The sequence below is a fragment of the Lineus longissimus genome, chromosome 3 (genome assembly GCF_910592395.1).
Source record: "Lineus longissimus chromosome 3, tnLinLong1.2, whole genome shotgun sequence".
In the NCBI taxonomy this organism is placed as follows: Eukaryota; Metazoa; Nemertea; class Pilidiophora; order Heteronemertea; family Lineidae; genus Lineus; species Lineus longissimus.
Genome location: NC_088310.1, coordinates 4,102,483 through 4,121,545, shown reverse-complemented (window position 1 = coordinate 4,121,545; position 19,063 = coordinate 4,102,483). Strand labels below are relative to the sequence as shown.

Below are 19,063 nucleotides of genomic sequence, written 5' to 3'. Positions count from 1 at the left end.
TGCAAACTCTTTGAACTTCCTTGACTGAAGACTGGTTTATCTCTGGAGAGATATTCCAAACAAAGAATTTGCAAAGAAAATAAGTCTTTTAACAAATCAAATGCATTCATTAAACTTTTATTAAAAAGTTGAACTAGAGTTAAACAATATAAAATTCCAAACACTCCAATCAGCACTTGTAGTGTATCAGTAGCTTTCAACTTAAAACAAGAATGGGAGACTTTAGACAGTTGTAATTGTTTTCCTGCCTCAGAGACAAAGTTTGTCATGAAATACTTTAATGTCTACAATATTTTAACCATCATTTCAGTCAGAAAAACTAAGAGATCATATCAAAGAACCTTACTGACTTTCTTAAAAACAATTTCAATTTCAGATACCTTTTTGTATATTTGGTCATTGGGGTACATGTAGTTCAATGCAGGTTTTATGAGGATATGTTGTTTATAAATAGCATTTGTGAACCAATGGCATGCATGCAACCTAAAGTAAAGCATGCATTCAGCACAACTACAGCTGCATAGGCCAAGCTAATGTGAAGAATTAAAAACCTATTACCTTTTTTGGGAGGGAACACAGGTAGGCGATCTGAATCACTAAGAAGTGTCATCACCACACCATTAATTTTTTACATTTTACAACTGACAGGAAGTTGGAGAATAAAGGGGACATATTTGAGAATATTCCAAAATAAAAGATGTAACATGGAAATATTGATACCATCAATTGAAACTGATATAAATATGAATGAAGAACACCAGAAACTATGTATCATTAGAAAAACAACAAAGGTATTTGATTAACCCATTTTTCGTACATGTATATCATCAATTTCATCAAGAATACATAAAGACTTTTCTTTATACATACATGTACTTGATATGATGGATTTGATTGAAATGGATAAATGATTCAAAAACAAATTAAGGTTATTAAATTCATGTTTTAGAATATTGAATTGAAAGAAAAATGTTTCCTTTATTCAGTCTTCAAAGGGTTAAACTGTTCAAGTAAAACAAAAACCTTTGCTCTATAAACTTATCCACAAAGATTCAAGAATAAACAATCTAAATTTGATTTACATTACAAAGCAACATGCATAATTACAAAACTTCTAACAACAATAAATCTACAATCATTTACAGTTAAAACATCTGTACACTTCAAAGTTTCCAGATGACCTTCATGTACCTGTATCTCAAAACTATTCACATAGGCACCAAATGAAAACTACACAAAATCAACAAGTTTATTTAATTTTTTCAAAAACCAAACCAAACCAAACAGTGATTACAAAACCGTTTTGGGACATCTTCAAATACAAAATCTTGCAATGTCAAAAAGATTGAAGTGCGTTGGCGTGCATATTGACCAACAATGCTTACAAGAAGTCGCAAAAATGTTCTATACTTGCAAATGAAGTCGGCTTTCTTTAATACCTTGGGTGCTCATGGGTTTTACCAGATATCCATTACTCCCCCTTCAAGGTGTCCGCATGACGATCACCACTATTTTTCTCACAAAGACATGGGACAATTTAAGTACAACAAGACAAACAAAACAACAATTTGAGAAACAAAGCACAATAATTATGCCAAATATAACTTTCATTGGCAGAGTTACTCTTCATTTAGCTGACTTTGATTTTCAGAAAAGACCTGCAAAGAGGTTATTTTACTTAGCAACAGATGAATCTTATCCAGAATGCCGAGAGAGTTCAAGCTAATAGCACCATGAACCCCAGAAAGTAAAATGTGACCATTAGCATAGTTCACGACAATATAAATAGCTACTATCTTCAAACGAGACTCCCACCTCCTACATTGTATACGGCTTTGTATACATACAACATGAAATTACTAAGAAGTAAAAACAGAAAACTTACATCATTTATAATCGTCTTTGCTAGATTTTTCATATTCTGCTCAAGTTTGCTTGAATCAAAGGAAGGAATAGCCATTCAGTGGCGGCATCGCTTCTTAATTTCTATTCTACTGCAACTCTCTCTTCATTGGTTTAACATAAAGATTGGAATAAGGATTAGAGCTAAAAATACCTCAGAAAATGGTCTCACAGAGTATATTTCAATAGACCAGATCTAAATGGTTACCAATTACTTGTACCAGGATTTAAAATTCAACTGCATTATAACTCAAGCTCAAATGCAGAATTTACTTCTGTTTCAAAAACTGCCCAGTACAAACTTGTACTTCATGAACTTATAGTACCGACAATACCTGCCCTCAATGCCCTACAGTGGCTTGCATAGTTAAAGAGCGATACTGGTGTTTGCCTATGTACAAAGCATGGACATCTAAAATAAAGTTCAAGAAATTTTAACACATGATTGCAGTACCAAAATGAGACATTAAATTTTTCAATGAACTCAACTGATACTTGTACTTGTAAATGTACAAGACTGGTAACAAACACTGTGTAATGGGAAAAAAGCAATGAAATAAATACCAAATTATTTTCTTATTAGTTGGTTATATTGGTCAAAATCACCAAATGGTTACAAAACATAAATCCTGGTGGAAACCCTCGAACTGACAGCAACAATAGTCACGATGAAATTTTATATATACAGATACTACAAAAACACAAACGTCTTGAAACAATTTATCTGCTAACACAAGATTGAATACTTGGTAACAAGTAGATTTATACATCAGAAATAGGGACATCAGTTGGCTCAAGGATCCAATAAATGGATGAGAAATGGGTCATGCAGAAAGCTAAGAGCCTCAAAAACTGATCAGTTTCAAAACTACTCACAAGTGCCTGAAATGTCAGTACTTCCAATCAAACCTCAGAATATTGTTCAATTCAACGAAGAGGAAGACAGCTCTGTTTCTTTGACTCTGTGAGAATTTGCCACTTTTCAGATGAGCACCTCTTGTGGTGAAGTGCCTACGTAAACTTTGCTGAAATATGGATCACAAAGACTGACCTCACAAGTCAACCATTTTTGTTCCCCACAATACAGCTCAGATCCACCAGTGGGGGCTAAGATCTTGAAAGCAGCCTAGTACAAAGTGTTACCCTGGCAAAAACGGAGGCGACATAATAACTTCAGACAAACCAAAAAACCAATTCCTTCAAAGCAAAGTGATAGCTTTTTGCACAAATGATAAGTCTTTCATATATTTCTAGTTTGGCGGAAAAAAGACCCAGAAATTAATGTTGACACCTTATAAGAGTGCTTTTTACATCTGAGAAAATGACCTAAATATCTTCTAACCTTATCATTGTTAAGGAATTTGGTTTTGAGATTCATCAAAACGAATTTACTGCAAAAACTTTAAACCTTGCCAGGACTGAGTAGGACAAAATCAAATGAAGTGTTTTGTCCCAAGTTGGTCAACTCTATAATAAGGACATCTCTCTAATTAGTCCAGGTACAGAATTCGTCAGTCCCAAGGTGTCCCTAATAGAGAGGGGTTCTACTGGTAAAGGTAAATGTAAAGGAAACATGTCAAATTTCCTTCATGTCCGCAGGCACACTGCAGACAAGCAACTTTTATTGCATGGTCTGCAGGGGTAATCACTGCAACATGCAATAGAAATCAGTTTGATATTGCGTATCAGAGTAATGAGTGCTATCGCATGCAGAAAATTTGGAGTTTTAAGCCTCATTGAAAAGATGCTGTTATTTGCACAATTGGTTGTGCACACTTAGTCCTGACAAGGTGACCAATGACTGACAGTAGCTGAAGCAATCAGTGGAAACGATACTATCTACTTCTTCTTCTGATTTGGTCCACGTGGTGGCGTGATGGGGCGTCCAGTGTGAATACCGCCATACTGGTATTTGGCTTTCTTCTCTGATGGCTTGAGAATCTGGAATGAAAAGGTGATGGTTGGAAGAATTTAGGAGATGGGAGGGAATTCGAATTACTACTCTCCAGCATTTGACCGCACTTGAAGGTATTAATCTCCAGGGAGCATTCCTCCCAGAGGCAGCATGAACGTTTTTGTATGCCACAATATACATGTAATTCTCCCAGTGTAAAGGCAATGGCAAGGGTGTCTAACAAGATGAAAACAACCAACAGCAACAAGACAGGCTGTGGAGATAAGGTGCCAATGCTGTAGACAGCATAGTCCAGCCCACTGAGTCTTGATTCGAGTGAACGCGAAGAAGACCATCATGACTAGATTTCAAACATAGCCAACAACAACCCTTGACCTACTTCTCGGACTTACTTGGAAAGAACACATCAATGTGTCATCAATTGACATCATTCCACCGGCGTTGTCAAACTCTCCGCAGTAATTAGGTGCAGAGAATAATGTCACAAGTTGACGTTTGGCAAAGAATTCGTAACCATCTTCAACTACCTGGAACCAAAAAACAATTTGAGTTATCACTGTATGTTAGTCGGATCATTTACATTCTTGATTAGTTTCTAATAGTGTTGATGATTTCACAAAACTCATCAAGTGTGAGTGTCAGCTGCTACTGGAACTACAACTACAAGGGGCAGAGGAAGCCTAGATGCCAATGGTAGGTTTCTAATCCAGAATTGCCATTGGAGAAATCTGATAGTTGTCCCTTACTGACCCTATCAGTATCAAGTTGGATGTTCTGTTTGGATTACAACAGCCTTGGTCAAAGTCATGAATCTTAGGCTCAATGTTCTACACTGCTCCATTTTGTCAGACCACTGTACATAATTTCACAAACCTTGGCACTGATCCTGTCAATGTCTCAATTGAAACTTACCTGGTGAGCTCTACATATCAAATCAAGATCATGGCGATTCAGGAATTTGGCTACGACATCTGCACCAAATGTGAATGAGACACCTCGGTCATTTTCTCCCCAACCACTGACATCTTTATCAGGATCAGACCAGAGTAAGTCACATAAGAGGCCGGTGTCTGGCACATCTGTGGGGCGCATGATGCGACGAATCTGTTCCATTGATTGGAGATCTGGAGATAAACCTGTAAGGAAATAGAAACCATCAAGACCACGACCATTCAGGAAGAACTATCTCAAAACATCAGAAGCTAAGGTGCTGCGGATAGTTTAGGCCACGTAAACTGAGCCATCCCAGTTTCAAAGTAAATTGTCTGTTATCTTTGTATAATTATTATTGAGTGCTACGAGGGATCATCTGAATGGGAGTACTGGAAAGTTCAGTTGGATTACAACTGCCAAGCTGCCGAAGTGCCATGCCAACTGGCCAAAGATTGAATCTCAGCTTCTTCAGATGTAAATTCCAAATGCTGTCCACAAGATCCCCTGATATAACAAGACATACTGAGATTCTGAGAATATAACGCACTGCATGCAGGGTGAATCTGCTTCTAACTTCGGTTTCAACCTTTATCCTTGATCACCAATGGAATGACTAGACTTGAGTACTACTACCAAACAAAACTGTGCAAAACACACTAATGACCTGAACAACTTAAGAAAACTTACCACCGTGACAACAGAAAATTTTCTCATCTATGATTGCTGCTATTGGAAGACAATTGAAACAATCTGTGAATGTTTTCCATAACTTTATATTATATCTTCTTTTACCTGGAAATGAATACCAATATCATTTAATCATTGGACAAATAACAGACCAACAAACTTTATCTAGAAAAACTGCTAAAATAACCCTGCCACAATTGATGTAGAGGTCAGGTACACTATATAGGAACACCTTGTGCTCACTACAGACATTGTTTTTCATGATTTTAGAAGGGAAACTTTAAAATAAAGTGCTGGCTATTTAGACTCCAAATCCTTGAAAGGTATCACATCTGTCTGTTATACTAACTAAGGATGCAGCTGGTTTTCTATCTAAGTCACAACCTGTGCCACTATACCTGAACAATTTGTATGAAAAAAGAGACACACAAGTCATTATTTTCACCTTTTCATTCTCGTCATGTATACTTGCTGTTGGCTTGACGCCAATAAATTCATGCACTACTTAAAAATATAAGCCAGTAGTCATAATCGTCAGACAAAGGACTGCTTATGTGAGTTTGATCTCGGGCTGTGCATGTGACATATATCCAATGTAAAGATTATGATTTGACGCTGCAATTAGTATAAAATCTGATCATAGACTTACATGTCATAAGACTAAGAGGACAGACAAAGTACTTACATTCATCATAAAATCCATATATTCTGTTGATACTCGCACACTCATGGTTCCCTCTTAGCAAGAAGAAGTTTTCTGGGTACTTGATTTTATAGGCAAGAAGTAGGCATATCGTTTCTAAGGACTGCTTTCCTCTGTCTACATAATCTCCAAGGAAGAGGTAGTTTGCCTCAGGTGGGAAGCCACCATATTCAAATAGCCTAAGTAGGTCCGAGTACTGGCCATGAATATCACCTGTGTCGAAAAATAGAAACAGGTCAACAACTTGCCATTTCTTCTAAAAATGTCCCACTCCTCCATCTACAATTGCATACGGTACATATACAGAGGTGCCCTGCAGTTGACCACAACTTCACAGTACAATGTATATTCAGTGAGTTGAGCCGATTTTATATGAACTGTAGATTCTGTATGCATCACTGTAATTGGCAGAGCTCCACACAATGTAATTTTTTTAACAATGCCACAATGGTAAACTTTAAACTTACCACAAATCTTCAAGGGAGCTTCTAATTCTAGAAGAATAGGCTGGCTTAGGAACAATTCTCTGGACTTCAGACAGAGTCCCCTCACCTCGGCCTCTGTCATCTGAACTGTCTTCCCTGGGCGCCCTCGGGCTGAAAATGATTAGGGAAATTAAATCTTTATCAAGCCTGAAATGAAGCTCTCCCAAAACATATCAATCATTATAATCAAGCTTTTGTTTGATCCCCTCAGATGGGATATGATCATCATGTCATGGTGGAAACAGCGATGGTAATGTCTTGGCCTATCCATTGAGGTTGATGTAAAGATAGAACGACAGGTGTTTACTGTTTGGGCACAGCAGAGGATTTTGACCAGCCCTAGCCTATGACTCATTGTCATTGACTGATGAGCCGAGTCTCACTCAAAACCCAAAAAAAAGAAAAGGAACAAAGTTTAGTCTACTGTGTAAATTAAAGTATAAGCTAGGCAGCATGATCAACCACACAATGTATTTCAATAAACAATCTTTACACAGATAGACCTGGCTACAGTGAAATAAATTACGAATGTACACTACTAATTAATATAAGTAATATGTACAGCAAATACGATACACAATACAAATGTACACAAAAATGTAGTCACTGTGTATTGTATGCACTCACAACCACAAGAAAAATTAACCACCAAATAAACCAATTTTATTTGAATATTACGCAATTATCTCTTCCAATTTCGACTTAAACATGTACAGTGATATCCGAAGAGGTAACTTATTAGGCAGACGATGCAAATAAAAACCAGAGTAACTGTCAATACCTTCTAAAAGTCGCCCGATGAGGCTGTCAACATTAAATTCTGTTTCCGCCATCTTGGTTGAATGGGAAGCGCCTGTCCAGCTATTTATAGATCATTAAAAGAGAGAGTTCCTTCAACAATAGCAATTATGGCCTCATTCTATCAGTATTTCGTGAAAGTCTTCCAAGTCAGTGGAATTTTTACAACTGAAAAGTTAATAAAAATAATATATTTATAATTTAAACTTGAATAAAGGTTTGAGCAAGTATCGCAAATGATCAGTTTGAGTGATAGCAACGGCGGAGGAATTCTCATCGTTTGTTGGTTTTGAGATATGCAGTAAAGCGGTTTCTTTACCCTAAATTATAATTATATGGTTTTCTCTAAATTTTGCACATTAACCCTAGCGTATTTTTTGATACAAATTTAATGTAAATAACCATATTTTACTAGAATTCATCAGTTTGGAGTAAACTATTGTTTTATGCATCTAAATGGTCATTATAATATTGCTACATTGACTGTGACTATAACTAGGTGGGTACCGGGTAGGCCTATGGAATTACTGTCGTTTCGCTACATTGCCAGTTCGCTACAAGTCGTTTCGCTACATGTGGCGGTCGTTTCGCTACATGGTAGGTCGTTTCGCTACATGGGTGGAGTCGTTTCGCTACATGATGGGTATGGTCGTTTCGCTACATGGAGGACGTTTCGCTACATGGGTGAGACGAGCGAGCCAACGCGAAGGCCTTGCAAAGGCCTCCAAATCTGCGTTGGAGTGCGTTTGAATGACCCCTGTCAATCAATAATAAGTACGTATACACGGATACAGACGGTTGAGCGAGCCAACGCGAAGGCCTTGCAAAGGCCTCCAAATCTGCGTTGAAGTGCGGTTGAATGACCCCTGTCAATCAATAATAAGTACGTAATTGAGCGAGCCAACGCGAATGGATGTCTATGAGGTTACTGGTCCATTCAAGTGCGAACAAACGACAAGAACCCCTTGCGCGCCATCAAACCGTATAAGTTTTTTTAACTCACACAACGTAGTGAGTGTAATGGTTACGTATGTATATAAAGTGTAAACAAAATTCATATATCCATCATGTCCATCGAATCTGAAAAAATTTGTGCAGACCCATGACAATTCTGGTTCCGGTACAGTTTGTTGCATTCCATACGGGCCGCGCTGGCCGATCCTGCTTTCACGACGCACCGCAACCACAGTTACCATGATTCCCATTGTTTCCTTCCTCGTGACGCAATCGTTTCATGACGTCATGAGCCATTGACCATTCACACAAGTAGATTTATTCACACCGGCGCCACTGAAGTGCGGGTGTGGGACATCATGTATTTAAAAATCGTCTGCTTGGGAGAACGGGGAGGGGGTTTGGGGGACTCATCCCCCAATGTACTGGCTATATATGTCAGAAGGACGGGGGTTTGGGGGGCTCCCCCATGTCAAACAGTTGTGTGAGTTCACTAGAGATTGCTCTTTACATATTACCGGCAAACTGTGCTATAATAAATTTGTAGTCACCACCGGGAATTATAGTAGGGTAAAATAGAGTAAAAATAATGACTACATCCATGTAGCGAAACGACTCCACCCATGTAGCGAAACGTCCTCCATGTAGCGAAACGACAGCCGTGTCCAAATGCGGCATCGAGAGCCGCGTGCGGCATCGAAAAATAATTTGGCGGCATCGGGAAAAAATCAGTGGATGCCGCTTGCGGCATCGAGGCCTTTATCAAAAATCAAAGTGCCGTTAAAAACGGCATCGGTAGCCACATTTTACGGCACCAAGAACCCGTCAAAATCACCCCAAATCAACATCATGGTTGTGATCGTCTTTTTGTGGTATAATTTGTCTAAGATTCCACGTCGGCCGTAATGCGACGGTGGTGACATCTGGTTTTATAGGGCGCAACTATGTCGGTGTGTCGGCCGCTATGCGACGGTGGTGTTCTCCTGTGGTGCCCTCTTGCGGGAAATCAGTAAACTCACACCAGGCGGCATCCATAATTTTTCTGAGAAAAAAGTCGGCTCCGAACATCTCGAGGTTTGGACAGGTATGAACGACCATACCCATCATGTAGCGAAACGACTCCACCCATGTAGCGAAACGACCTACCATGTAGCGAAACGACCGCCACATGTAGCGAAACGACTTGTAGCGAACTGGCAATGTAGCGAAACAGCCTGATACCGTGACGTGTAGGCCTATGTTAGTACACTCACTTCAGTAGTGTCACTCACTCAGTGCTCACACTGTCACCTGTGTCGGTGTGTGTGTTATGTGTGAATTAACAATCTCCCGATCTTCGGTCCGTACAATGTCGAAAATTACATACACTGATACAGTAGGCCTACACCCGTTGAATTTCTCACATATAGTCCCTCCAGGCCTACTACAATCCATGAGTTTGATCGTCCACACACTGATCCAGTGTAGCCTATATTAATAGGCCTAGGCCCTAGGCCTAGTCATAGTGCGCTGCTTGTAACATGGATGTAAAGCCTCCTTGTTAATGTTATGTTTCGATAGATAAAAGACAGTTTAAGGATGTCGTGCATGTGTGATATAGTTTTCACAACAGCAACAATGTTTTTGTGTCAAACAGATGCGTAAAGATATAGATTTTAATGATGAATGGCGCAGTCACGAGCGTCCAGTGTTGCCGTGATCAGGTGACAGCACGACTGATCACAGTGCCAATTCGCCTCGGGTCTCGTTAGGGAGTCTTCCCTGAATGTACGCGTATGTGCTAAAAGTCTGACTGGATTCGCTATAAATAGGACACCTCTGAGGCTCCGTTGTCATGAGTTACCAAATTTGATGAAAAGGGGCCGAGTTTTACTGTTGTTTCGAACGGCGCTCTGTTCACCAACATTGCGTATTTCATAATCATATAGATATTTGTTGGAAATTATTCCCAGCTAAGTCATGTTTAAGTTGAAATTAATTGTTTCTGAGCTCATGAAAATGTTGTCATTCCATCTTAAGGGTTCTTTCCTGAATTTACGCAATGATGACGTGCCCTCTTAATACTTTGGTCTGAGTGCTTGGTACTACGATTAGTCTATAATAGCATTCTCTACGGTATGAACTCTAAGGGTGTATTCAACTTCTCGTTCTCAAATCTGTATGTGATGAAATTCCTCGTCCATGAAACTACAGGACTTTTATGGGTTTTTTATTCTAAATTCACCAGAATTTGAAAAGTTGGTATCCACCAAGTTCACCATTATGACTTTTTTCTACCAGTTTTCATTGCAAGATCTGTTTTAGGAAAAACTAGCAACTCTACTATGTGATTAATACCCCATACGATTTCTATTAGACCCAATCCACAATAATCAAAAAGGTTATTTATTCATGGCTTATGGCCAATCTCATTACCAATCTGGCTTCACGGCCTATTAGTGTATTACATCTGACACCTTTGTTTGGTTATCTAAGCCAACAACAGACTCAGTCAACCTTGAAGGAAAGTTTGCGTGTGTTACATAAAACCACTACCTGTCACATTTTATACCTTCCAATGCTTGGTTCAAGCATGCAGTGCAAGCAGAATATTCTTTCTGGCAGGGTGTGCACACTTTGACTCATTTCAACATTATGAAATAGCCAAATTACATGTGTTCAGCATCAATGTTCCAAAAGGTGGGTGTCACCTACTAAATCTTGACATTATATCGTTTTACAGGCAAAAGGGATTTTGGAAGAGAGCCCAACTTTCCTTTGATTATTTTTTTGTGGAAAATATGTATTTTTAGGAGTCATTGCATGAGAGAATCAGGCAAAATCTGGTACTTTCATTGGATCTGGCTGAAAGTTGCTTTTTTCATGACTTCTTGTAGAATTGATGATATTATGTATCTGTTTCAATTTCTCATTCCAGATGCTGAAAACCCTCTCCGCGATTGCAACTGAAGAATCTTGTATGATTTGCAAGGGTATGTATATCAGCACGACGATGGATCGGCATGATATGCCATGACCTAGCTCACATTTATTTCCATAATAAGGTCAACCTCTGCCAAAGGAAAGCAAATCATGTGAAAAATTGAGATTCAACCATAATTTTTCGGCATTTAGTATAATGACTGCTAAGTACTAATACAAATACAAGCAGAAATGCTGTAATTTTATTACACATTTGTGCCAATTTATTATTTCAGATGACACAACCTTGTCCGCAATTGCATTCGAAGATTCTTGTTTGATTTCCAAGAAGAAGGGTAGGTATAGTATCTGGTTATGACTCGTCTGCCTTGTCAATAGAGGTGATACTGTCAAATCTGTGTTATTGTTGGTAAAATAAACTTGTAACTTGACTCCCACAGATCCTCAAGGCAGTGAAAATATTCCAGACTTATAATTGGCGAGTTATATGGAAAAAGGATGAAACAATTTATTTTGGCATGAAGAATACAAATTACGAAACACATTCTAACTGTTATCGCCATTGCAACTTTGTTATGTGCACTCTCCTAACTAATCAAAGATATTAAAACTTTCAACATATCCATAATTTGAATTTCAAAATGAAAGATTTTTATACCAAGAAATGTTTATAAAATGCCGTAATAAATTCGGTACAAATTTTTCCATATCATGTTTTGGTCATGTAATTAAAAATGAATTGACAGTGACACTTCTCTCTCCAAATCAGGCGGGTTATTCAAAAGTTGTAACCATAGTAAGATGTTTTGTGTGTGTGTGTGTGTGTGTGTGTGTGTGTTTGAGACGGGATAGGAAAAGGGTGCGGGAGGTCATGTGGGGCGGGGGGGAGAGACTATGGTGACTGTTGTGAGAGTTGGAAGTGTGTCTGATGACCGACTTGCTCATTTTGTAGCTATTGTTCTTATTCTAGTTGTTAGAGTAGTTATCGTAGTTATCTAGCTATCGTAGTTATCTAGCTATTATAGTTGTTATTCTTTTGTTTCCTGCTTATCATCTATTTGAACCTATTCAGCTTTCAGTTGTCCAGGCCAGGCCAGGTGACCAATGACGATGATAGATTGGGTTTCGATTCAAGCTATACGCTTGGTGTATTTGGTTATCGTGACTGGCGACTTGAGTCTATCTCATCTCATTTCCAAAGCGCGGTGGCTGGGTCCCAGGCATGCTTGCCACTTTGTTCTGCGGTCCTCATCTAAGTTTCGACGGTGATGACATGGACTTAGGTTCAAAGTACGTGTTCCCTTTGAGTCATTGTGGTTGATTGATGGGGGGAATAAACAGTTGCGTGTCGCTAGTCATTCAATTGGTCCCCTTGTTTTAGAGTGTTGGCGGGATAAGTCTTACGACTGTTAACAATAGTAAGCAATAGCTGGCCAGCGATCCCCTACCTGATCTCGAGGGGGATGGAATGACTGGGGTTAAGACCTGTTGTTAACCTGCGGAATTTCGTCGGATGAAATGTCAGGCGTGTCCGTGTGGGACTTGTGCTGAACCTGTTTAGTACAAATAACGAAGACATTGGGCTCTTTGGATAACAACAGTGTTCTTCACCTCCTTGTGCCTCACAAAGCTAATAATATACACCCCCTGAAATCGACAAGACGGCGATGAAGAAGGAGAGCCGGCCTCCAACTCGTCAGCCGAGAAGACACTGGATGGACCCCAAGAAGATGTTGCTGCCAATGTTGGAGCCATACAGGGTAAGCATCACTTAGTCGTCAGTTATGTCTGGATTAAAAGAAGATGTCAAAATAACTCTGAAAAAAGTATCAATCTGTCGTACAATTTCAACTTTATACGTATTGGGGTGCTACACTCAATTCTGCTCAATCTGTTTTGAAACCTCTTCAACCAATTTGGTTCAAGAATGCAATTGAATGTGCTTTGTTGAATTCGTATTGACTGATTCTCATTAAAACTTGTGGTGTGCGCGTTAATACATATCAAAACAGTCCGTTGACAGGGGTCATGCACACAAGCTTGTGTTCTGTCTTGATCATCTACTAATTACAACAAAGGGCAGGGACACTCATCCGCGAAAGGCACGTTACTACAATACGTGGCAAGAGTTGCACTTTTCAAATCGAATTGCTTGCGCATTAGGCCAAGTGTGGTGCAGCCGTTTCGAAACTGGTGTAGCCAATTCGTATTCCGGAGAGTGCTCTCTGGAAAACAGTTTTAAATCGGATTCAGTGTGAACGCAGCATGCAGTAGAAACACACAGAAATTAGATAAACCCCTCAACAAAATTTATGATTCTTTTTAGGCAGCCCGAGCCAACATTGTACAAGGGCCACAAGGACAAGGGACACAGGGACAAGGGACACAGGGACAAGGGACACAAAAGACGATGTTGCAGTCTACAGGGTGAAATTTTGATCTGAATCTTGACGACCAAATAATTAGGAGTCGATCAGAGAAAAATAATAAAAAAAGAAGTAGAACTTAAAGGGTGTCATTGAAATTAATGTCAACTTATACATAGGAATCATCCCAAATAGACTGAAGCCAAAAGAAATTATTTCTTTTCTGTGAACCCTCTACCCCCTTATTAATATTATGACTAAAAACTGAAGACTCTGTCTTCATGTCTTCAACAAATGAAATTGGCCAGGATTCATGAAGATTACGCCTGCCAAAGAGTTTGCCGATCAACATTTTATTCCCAATAAAACGCTGTCAACTGACAACCATCTCGCCCATATGAAAAGAAGAATATCTTTTGGTTTCAATCTATTCATTTTGAGATAGGTCCTTGAATGTATTTTTCCTGTTATCTAGCCCTCTGCAGATTGAGATGATGGCTGTCGAGAAGATCCAACCACTCAACCACAGTCTACAATTCGTGCTATGGTAGATGTGACTCTCAACGATTTTGGATGACAAAGGAATCCAATGCATATATGGTAAATATAAACAGATGACAAGACGGTAAATGGGTGAACACGCCATGGGCTGAGTTCGTTTCATCAAGTCGCAAAATGGTTGATTTTATCTTCAAACTGCACGAGCAACCTCAGTTTGGAATTGAATTGCTAATCAAGTGTCAAGTACTCTAGCGTTGTGGTCGTCAGTATTCTAAGCCTTTTAGAAAATTAACTGGTAAATTCAATAAAACTGAATGAAAGGCCCTACGGCACATGCATCAATCATGGTAGAATAATGGAGTAACCTTAAATTTTGTTTTCCAGTCGCTCACAGATACGGGCAGAGGACGGAGATTCGAGTGGATTCAGTGGATCGAATGGTTGCGCTGAGGGATATCCATGTGCAGGATTGATGAACCACAGTTCAGCAAACGATGCCTTGACAGACCAATTCAAGGAGAACCTTCGCTAAGATGAAGAAGGGAACGTGTTTACTGTGTGGATGGGAAGGACACTTAAATGTCCGTCATTCTAATAGACTATTATGACAATATTCTAATTGACTAGAATGACAATCTTAACTCGAAAGGGACTCTCTGGACTTACAGAAAGCTACGGACATAGAGCCCTGACATGATACCCTGCAGCCACCATGAGGACAGCCTATCTCATACCTACGGAAGGATGCCATCACACGGTAATATAAACAAATCAATTTCAGTTTTTCAAATGCCCTTAGGTATAGCCATTGGCCTGATTTAGAGATCGTGAGCTCTCTGTTGAGGAACAATTTTCAAATGTTATTTTTGCGACACCAATTACAGTGCAATTTTCATCAAACTCGCGGTGATGAAAGTTTGGACCAATCTCAATTAGTAAAACAATAAAATGTTGCAAAAAGAACTGGACGATAAAGAATGTTCTTGGTTGTAAACAGGATAATTTAGTTATGTACATGCAAAGTCAAAGGCTTTAATCACGTTGAAGGGGGACTATAAGCAGGAGGGGGGGGGGGTTAAATTGGCCATCTTCAGGTGACTAATATGCAAAGTAAGAGCACTGGGTCAGGTTATATTCAGCACTAAATGTATCCCTCATACAGCGTGAATAGTTTCGACATACTCTGAGAGGTGAGAGACCCCTATTGGTGACTTTGTGTTACACTTATCTTGCCTACCTTGCGGCTGCCTTTTGATTCCTCTTTGGAAAGCTGCCCAGGCACTTATTTGTAATGAGCATGAATATCAACTGTTGCTGATAAACAATAGCTGAAGACTCGGTAGAAACCCTTTGGTAGTGATGGTCAGGGTCTGGTTGCAAGTATTAAATAAAAGTAAAAGTGTGTTGTTTTATTACATAAGCAGTATTATGGCAACACCTTTTTGCACTCAATATAAAGAATGGTTAAAACTATCATCTGTGCAATTCTGATGAAAATCGCGTTGTTAGTATTTTAAAATACCTGGATTTAGAATGAACCGCACTTGTGTAAATGCACCATGTGCCAACAAAGCCTCGTTTTGAGTTCAGCGGTTATGGTTAGGCCGCTTGGGTTGGTGCAGTGTCGGTATTGATTGACTAACCAAAACCACAAGGGTGGAGCTAAACTTCGGCTCAAAATAATGACTTGGAAAATGCTCCTTAACCAAACCGCCCTTTTGACAAAACTTCCCAAATTCTAGTCCTTTACCTCCCTCTGAAACTGCTGATTAAGCATAGAATTAGTCATTGTAATGAAATCAGGCATGTCGGGGAGGAACACAGATTTGTGTCTCTTGCTCATCCAAAGCAGCGCTCAGCGTGAGAGTCCTAAATGAAGGTTTAATAGAGAAGATGTTTTCGAAAAGTTCTTCGTCTGAAACCTATAGCACTTTTCTTAACCAGCATGAATTGTCTACTACCACAAGATTATATGGTCAGCACAATGGCCCGGCCCCTTGACATTGAATTATCAACTTGAGCATGAATGAACAACCTTAATTTTATGTTGTCTTTTTCTTTTCAGCATGATGAGCCGTCCCACAGAAGGGAGAAGGATGTTGTTGACCCAGCACATCCCAACCTTGCTCCCATCGCCGTTAAGTAACAGTACGACGGTTAGATTGTATTTTGTCACCGTAGGCTTTATCGTTTTATCAAAATATCTGATTGAAAGGTGATTTAATGAAAATTCAAATTTTTCTGATGGTGAGAAGGCAAATATTTACTCTGCTTATGACAAGCATAGATTGTTTTAATCTATGTTTGGTTATGATCATGACTTGTGCCATGGTTCAAAATCTTACACTTTTCAAAGAAGGGATTGAAATTATCATTATGGCTTGTTTATGGCTAACAAGGGAGCCAATGATAAGTCGCTCCAGAACCCAAACAAAATAATTTTCAAGCTAAGTTTTGTTCTTAAGATAAGAAGGAATAACAATTTGGGGGATGGGTTGTTTGTGGCTACCAGAGAAGCCAACAGCTGCCAGATGAGGACCCTGAAATTCTTTTCAGGCAAAAGTTATTTGTATGCTTAAAAATCACCGAATTCATCAGATATTTACTGGTATATCCATCACTTTTGACATGGGGTCCATGTGTTCTTGTTTCGCTGACCCCACGAAACAAGAACACATGTGTCTGATGGAACTGTAGGCCTTTCATACTGTTTCTCAATCTCATCAGTACCACAGAATCAACTGACATGGCCTGGGCTCTGATGCCCATGACCTTACATCACACTGGCTGGTTCAGTTGCTCAATACATGTACTATCATGCTCGAGACAAATGACCAACAGTGAATTGTTGAATTTGAATTTCCTCCTTGAAGAAATACCAAAACATCTTTCCAGTTGAACTAAAACAGTCAGATTTAAAACTCTCACTGTTTTATTCGAAATTTAAAGACTGATCCTTCCCTAGTGGTCACACTGTGAGCCGTTGTCAAAGCATGTCATTCGACAATGGTGGCATGCATGCATGTTTTGTTATGGCTTACCAGGGACCCCAAATTGTTGATGATGATGTTGTCCATGGGTACATCACCTTGGGCAATGAGTGATCACAATGGTTCCTTGATGACAATTTTTTACATGATACTGAATTGATTGAGAAAAGTGTAGCTTAAAAACGTCAACTTTTAGACGTTTTAAAACTTTTGTCCTGTATGAATGTATTTGTAAATCTTGCATGTAAATATTTTGTAAAATGTCTAATGAGATCTAGACTCCATGACTTGGCAAAAAGTATGGCAAAGCCAACTTTTAATCTTTGCCCTGTCGAGGTCACCTCTTTTGTCATGCAAACGACATGTCGTAACTGCTCCCTTTGTTATGCTAAGTGGCAGCCAGCTCTGTCCAGTGGCCATGACAAATGTGGTTCCTTTGTTATTCAAATCATCAGCAGTGACCAAATCTATTGTAAGCTCACATGGCTCACCTGAAGGCATGAACAATAGGTTTTAATACAATAGCTATTCATGTATTATAAACATGATGAATGCATGGAGAGGTTTAGTGCTAACTCAAACCATTGTGGTGGAGTACATGTAGTTGAGTCTATTGTTTTTGATCTCAATTTAGCATTGTGTTGCAAGGACACTTATCAGTGTTTCTTTGCGACATCTTGTAAAGAAGTTGACCACGTCTTAAAGGGATAGAAAAACTATCATATCTCCCGGTCCTCTTCTTGTATTGGGCTTTCGGAGTGGTGCAGCCAAAAAATAATGTACTACGATCATTGTATGAACTATAATATACAATGTATTAAGTCATTTCAAACATAAGCACCTGTCACCTGTGTGATGGAGATGGCGACTCCCTCCGACTGCGTAGGTTTTCTCCCGGTATGCGGGTTTCCTCCTACACTACATTCCAAATCGTCATCTGTTTTCTTTGTAATGTACAGCAATAAAGTTTTTTTGAAAGAGAAACATTTTTTTTCTTATTGACTTGCCTGTTGACACACCATCACTAATCGAAACTTTTCATCGGAGCCACTGTTGTGCTTACCAGATATTGACCTTAAAAATTGGTCAAATAAAAAATCCCCCCCCCCCCCCCCGAGGTCATCTTACCAAGTGGATTATGCATAAGGTTGCAACGACCAGAACCACTGTCTTGGACTACAAGCGCATACTGACCTTTGCACCCAAGGGGAAGAGTCCATTGATCATAATATTTGTTTGCATGGTAGTTCACTACCACTCGAGCTGTTTTCATGCTGGGTAAAAAACCAGTGGCATTCATTTTAAGATAAGCCCCGAACCACAATCCTAGTCATGCTAAAAAAAGTCCCTTTGTTTTGATACAGATAATCGTGTTCCCCGAAATCTCATTCTGAGGAAATCGGGGGTTAATGTTCGCTTCTCAGCTTCAAACCCCCCAGGGACAATGTCACAATCTGTTCAACACCAGCATGGGCTGTCCACAGGTGGCAACATTGTCCTTGCAGCATCGCTTGAACAGTTTGGGTCCACAAAGGACTACTCATTTTGTAGGGGGGTCGAGATTTCATGCATCCACATCTATTTTACCCTGGAGCATCATCAGACGTTTTGACATTGTCCCTCCCTGCGGCATCTACCACTAAGTCTTTGTGCAAATGCTCACATCATAAAAAAGGATCACAGAACTACCCCGTCCCGAGTGATTATGATCTCCAGTCAAAGACCAACAACATGTCCATCGGCGGCATCCCATAGATTGACATCATCGATGTCGTCTTCATTCCAGCCAAGGAATTACTGTCGTTTCACTACATTGCCAGTTCGCTACAAGTCGTTTCGCTACATGTGGCGGTCGTTTCGCTACATGGTAGGTCGTTTCACTACATGGGTGGAGTCGTTTCGCTACA

General features: G+C 39.5%; 1 protein-coding gene and 1 long non-coding RNA gene across 4 annotated transcripts; one reads left to right on the top strand and one right to left on the bottom strand.

Moving 5' to 3' along the window:
• Positions 1-101: 101 nt before the first annotated feature.
• On the bottom strand, positions 102-7,492 carry LOC135485431 (serine/threonine-protein phosphatase PP1-beta catalytic subunit-like). Its single transcript, XM_064767435.1, has 7 exons — positions 7,407-7,492; positions 6,608-6,736; positions 6,123-6,353; positions 5,438-5,542; positions 4,730-4,953; positions 4,210-4,344; positions 102-3,843 (listed from the first exon to the last, which is right to left on the bottom strand). The coding sequence occupies exons 1-7, from the start codon at positions 7,456-7,458 to the stop codon at positions 3,742-3,744; spliced, it is 978 nt and encodes a 325-aa protein (XP_064623505.1). The 5' UTR covers positions 7,459-7,492; the 3' UTR covers positions 102-3,741.
• Positions 7,493-9,379: 1,887 nt separating this feature from the next.
• On the top strand, positions 9,380-18,140 carry LOC135485430 (uncharacterized). 3 transcript variants are annotated; one of them, XR_010446566.1, is made up of 8 exons: positions 9,380-9,461; positions 11,295-11,349; positions 11,575-11,634; positions 12,372-13,059; positions 13,626-13,726; positions 14,141-14,265; positions 14,551-14,923; positions 16,232-18,140. It is a non-coding gene; the product is annotated as an uncharacterized LOC135485430 (long non-coding RNA). The 3 variants fall into 3 exon arrangements; XR_010446568.1 differs by lacking the exon at positions 9,380-9,461 and adding an exon at positions 9,695-9,716; XR_010446567.1 differs by lacking the exon at positions 9,380-9,461 and adding an exon at positions 10,519-11,056.
• Positions 18,141-19,063: the final 923 nt, after the last annotated feature.

Coding starts and splice junctions, on each gene's coding strand:
- LOC135485431 (XM_064767435.1), bottom strand. CDS start 7,458: ATGGCGGAAACAGAATTTAATGTTGACAGCCTCATCGGGCGACTTTTA. Junction 6,354..6,607: donor AGCTCCCTTGAAGATTTGTG/GTAAGTTTAAAG, acceptor TTTTCGACACAG/GTGATATTCATGGCCAGTAC. Junction 4,954..5,437: donor AATTTTCTGTTGTCACGGTG/GTAAGTTTTCTT, acceptor ATTTCCTTACAG/GTTTATCTCCAGATCTCCAA.